The 4774-nt window shown below is 36.9% G+C and overlaps 1 protein-coding gene across 1 annotated transcript in view; it reads left to right on the top strand.

Moving 5' to 3' along the window:
* Positions 1 to 1934: 1934 nt before the first annotated feature.
* NKX2-4 (NK2 homeobox 4) overlaps positions 1935 to 4774 on the top strand; it is a 4672-nt gene continuing 1832 nt past the window's right edge. The window contains exons 1-2 of the mRNA XM_044659500.1: positions 1935 to 2042; positions 4455 to 4725. Coding sequence (XP_044515435.1) covers positions 1935 to 2042; positions 4455 to 4725 — 379 coding nt within the window. The remainder of the gene's footprint in view (positions 2043 to 4454; positions 4726 to 4774) is intronic.

The raw sequence follows: 4774 nt of genomic DNA, 5'->3' as shown, positions 1-4774 counted from the left end.
AGCAACTAGGACAGAAATTTCAATTAATTTTGATACTCATAATTTCAAGGACCAAGAAATTCTTTATTAATTGCTTGCACATTTGCACAAATATCATTTTAATTCTAAAGGCATCTGAGTTGACTTGGAATTATTCTTAGACTATTATGTCACTGTGACAAAAGATAGTGAATTGTAGATAAAAGTATTTTAAGTTGTTGCTTGAGTTTTAATTTTGAATATGTTACAAGCTTGCAAAGAAAGTATTTTTTGCAAATAGCTGAAAAAACACTTATAGAGGAAAAATTAATATAATTGGGAGTGATTAAATAAGCACTTACTAAGTACATAGGCCTATGCTGAACATAGGAGAAAATAGAAATGATCAGTTAGAATAATACCTGAATGCTTATAATTAAGGGCATGAGACAATAGGTTAGCTCAAGCAAATTCCCTAAAACACTTTTTAAAATTTCAACGTCCACAAAGGAAGCCAAAAAAAAGTTTGGAAATTAGTGAAATAAGCAAAAATGTAAGGCATTTAGTCCAGTGTCTAAAACACAGTAGTGACTTAATGCTCATTTCCTTCTTTCTTCCTATTGTACTTATGAACTATTTTTCATTTTAAAAGCAAAGCTTGCTACAAAAATACTAGTTCATTAATACTCTTTGTCTCTTATTCCAGAAATGTTTCAGAAAGTATACCTTTTTATAGTTTCATAAAATAAGAGCTTAAGACAAGTTCTATTTTCATGAAAAATACTGTTTCATATATATTGTCTAAAGGAGTTTAGATGCATTCCATTCTTATGTATTTTGAGCCTTGAAGGCAACTATAATTTATCAAACATTTCTGTTGTTAGACAAATTTCATTTGCAAAGATTATAAAAACACATTCTTTATGGATGCACAAAGATCCACTTACCACCAAAGGAAACATTGCAAGCTTTTCTCAAACTCCAAAATGGTTATCAGATAGCTACAAACCCCTTAGGCTACTCCCAGATCCCCTTCTCTAGGGATCTGACAACTGTTCAAACTGTTAAACAGCTGAGTTTCCAATGCTGTGAAAAGGAGTAAAAGTGGGCACCTGACCCAGGATCCTCAAAGCTAGTAAATTTCTTGCTAAAGATTCCTGTTAATTTTGGTCCTTAGGCTAACTAGACCAATTTGGATGGTCCATTTCACAATCTTAAGAAAAGCTTTACATTTCAGAAGAAAGGGCAAGGGATCAGTCTAGAAAAGTTTGGGAATACATGAAATCTGTAAACCATTCCTTTTATGAAAATTTCCTGAGGAAATCTGCCACCACCTGTTTATTATATTTTCAGTTTTATTTATAATGCTTGAAATATGCAAATTGATAAAGCCTAAATCAATGGTTTCAAAGATATTACTTAGGAAACAATTGATTCAATAAACATTGACACCTAATGATGCATAATCTATAATGTACATAGACACAGTTCTTGCAAAATAAGTTTAATTAGAAGCCAAAAAGTTATAATTATCTCAGTATAGTATCTATGTAAATTCACTGCCAAAATACCTCTAAATTTACACTCCACGAAATTATTTGTCTTTGGCACAATATTATACTTCGGAGTGGTATAGTCCTACTTTTTTACTAAGGTACGAACAGCTGACAAATGATTTAAATTGAATGAGCCCTATGGTATACCAAAGTCTAGTTCCAAGATTTATACAGCATAAATCCTGAAATACTTTATTAAGCCCACAATGAGTATGAAGTAGATAGGATAGGGTTAGAAAAGTCCTAAGAGTATTCGAAATTCACGACCAACTAAAATGCCTGCCTCCCTCCCATCCCTCAACTGTTCACCTCGAGATAATTACGAAAGTATTTATCATTGTGAATGAAAGAACTATTAGAGCATCAAGTTCATAGGCAGTTAGAGAGTGGACTGCTGCAAAGAGCTGCCAGAAAGATAAAATGCAGTTCTCTTTGGAGATGGAAGCCTACTGCGTGTCAATCGACTTTCAGAGTGCGGCAAGTATTGATCGCCTAATTGATTACACTGCTGTGATTTCATTGTTACTGGTACATGGGTTAACAGTCATGTATTCTTTGTTACCGTTTCTTGATTAAAAAATGTGCTATGACCCCTAGGAAAGGCAATTCTTATATTCTTATACCTGTAAACTCTTTTGTTACTTTCTGTTGAAAAACAAAATATTGATCTAGAAGCAATTTTAAGGTATTAGATTTTTATTACAAATCACTAATTCTGTGAATAAAATTAAGCAGAAGACATTTCTAGCAGTTCTGCACTGCTAGAAGGGGTAAGCTTTCCAAATCATTATTTTTAATGTTTCCATTGTGTATGGCAATAAAAATGGACATAAAAATAAAGTTATATTTTGGGTTTTTACCTCTGACATATATATATGTGTGTGTACAAATGTGCCTTTGGGCTGGAAAAAAAGGAAGATTATTTGTCCACAAGTGACTTTTAATCCACAGTATTTTGAGTACAACAGCTTTAATTTGGTATATTATGTTCAAGGAAAGTTTGGAATGCAAGACTTTTCAAGCCATTTTTTATTCAAATTGATATATTAATTGGAATGACAAATTTGAATCAGACCAAAGACCTAAAACAAACTGTAGTCCAGGAGAATCCCAGCAGAAGCTTAACAACTTCTTTGTGCGGTGATAATAAAGAAAGTAGGCAAGGAGACTGCAGTTAAAGGCGAAGACATATTCAGGTTTTCAAGTTCAGGAAGAGCCTGTGAAATTAGCAAAATGTTAAAACTGTAGCAATGCTTCTCACTATGGAAATAACATTGGTAAAGGTATTTTTATATTTTGTATTTTATTATTTTAATGGTTTTAGAGACAACTTCTCAAACCTGCATTATTGCGAAGTCCCTCACTTATCTGGGGAGGGTGGGATTTTGAGAAAAAGGATCTACATTGGACAAAAACCAGAGTAAAACTCTATCTAAACCGTCTAAAAGACAATTCAAGGGATTCAAACTGTAACTGCTAAAGGAAGAGGAGATATTTCATCATCTGGGCACTCCTTTTCAGTTAAACTTAAATCAAGTGTTTTCCCTTTTCTCCTGTTCAAGGAAAAGTTCTTTCTTGAAATACAATTCTCCATTTCTTCTACCAACTCCCCTCATTTCTTAAATCATTACTCTTTCAATTCGCACCTCTCCTTAACTTTAGCATAACAATTGTTCAAGGACTATTTAGCCTTAATGGTATTTCTCCAAATTACTGGGATACACACATATCCAGTATTATTTTATGACACTTTTTTCTATCTTGTAGCCTTTCTTATAGTGCCCACAACTTATAACTTCTTATTTGCCATACAGGTGCATAGAGATATGCATGCCAAAATAAAATGAAAATATTTATTTTTCTGTTTAAATGTAGTTTTGCATTTTCCAAAGAAACAACCATTTCCCCCATTTTCTCCGGAGCATTTTCAAATCCCGGAATTTGTTAAATGTTTGGAACCAAAAGTAAATGAATCTCCTCTTTAACACTTTAGATTTTAGATGGAGAGTATATGTACTTTCTGTTTAGGATGGCGAAGATGAATGACAAGGACGTTTATTTTACTTACAAATTTGAAAAATATAAAAATATTTTAAGTGCTTTAGTACAAAACTCCATACCTAATAAATCAAGCTGAAAACAGTTTAGTAAAAGAACAAAAATGCACTCCAAGGTAAAAACAGAATGCATACAAGATCTATGTATTGGATATGTGGTGTGTATGTGTGTATGTGTTTTTTCTTTCTTTTGGATTTTGGTACTTTGAGCTAATTTGAAAGTGCCCGTTTGGTTGGCCACAAAATGAGCTTGAGAGTCTAAAGATGCATAAATTAGGTAGCCCTACAAAGGCAGAGTACGGTCATTGTACCTATTCTTTTTCTGTGTTCTTGTGTGGGAGACCCAAGAGCCTCTCTCTTTTTTATTTTTTTTTTTAAACACTTTAGATGATGAAGCAAGTGTGGGACTGGGCAGCAAGAGAGGAAGAGGCAAAAGCCCCCAAACCAAGCAAACTTAAGTTACACAATTCCCCTCAATTAGCTCTGACTTTGTCACTGTCCAGTTCATTAAAGTCACTTCATGAAACTAGAGGGTAGAAGGTGAGTGGAGGAAAATTCCACCCGAAGATTCGACGGAGGTTTCTGATGCTCTAGTAATGGGATAGCTGGTTGGGATAGACCCCGGCAGCGGCCTCAGCAGTGGGTGTGGGAGGCGTGGAAGAAAGGACTAGAGACACTCGGGGATCTTTTAATGAGAAACGAAAACTAGCCCCCCCTTTTCCTTCTTTCTTTCTTTCTTTCTTTTTTTTTTTTTTTTGCCTCCATTACGAGGAAGGGGGGGGGGGGGAGATGTCAATGACCATTGTTTGCTCGTTTTGGATGTTGCTCCGCCCCCCATGTCTGTCGTAAACCTGGCGCCGGACTAAAATAAACCCAAGATAAGAGAGCTTTAGGGGGCTCGCCACCGCCGCCGCCGCCGCCTTCTCCTCCTGACAAGGCGATCCCTTCAGCTCAGGCAGAGGCAGAAGGGATCCGAGCAGGAGCAGGATCAGCATCCTCAGCCCCCACGCACCCGCGGGTAGCAGCTCCGCTCTGCCCGCCGTCTCTGCTGCTCCCCTACAGCTCAGCCCACTGCCGCCCGCTTTGCCCTGTGGCCCGCCGGGGCGCCCGACAGCCGGCCCGCGGGGCGGGGAGCACCTTGCCAACAGCCGCTCGCCGCCTTCTCCGACCCTCCCCCATCCTCATCCCCATCCCCATCCTTAT

This window comes from Gracilinanus agilis, chromosome 2, assembly GCF_016433145.1.
Source record: "Gracilinanus agilis isolate LMUSP501 chromosome 2, AgileGrace, whole genome shotgun sequence".
NCBI lineage: Eukaryota > Metazoa > Chordata > Mammalia > Didelphimorphia > Didelphidae > Gracilinanus > Gracilinanus agilis.
This window is presented reverse-complemented; position numbering and strand designations above follow the sequence as displayed.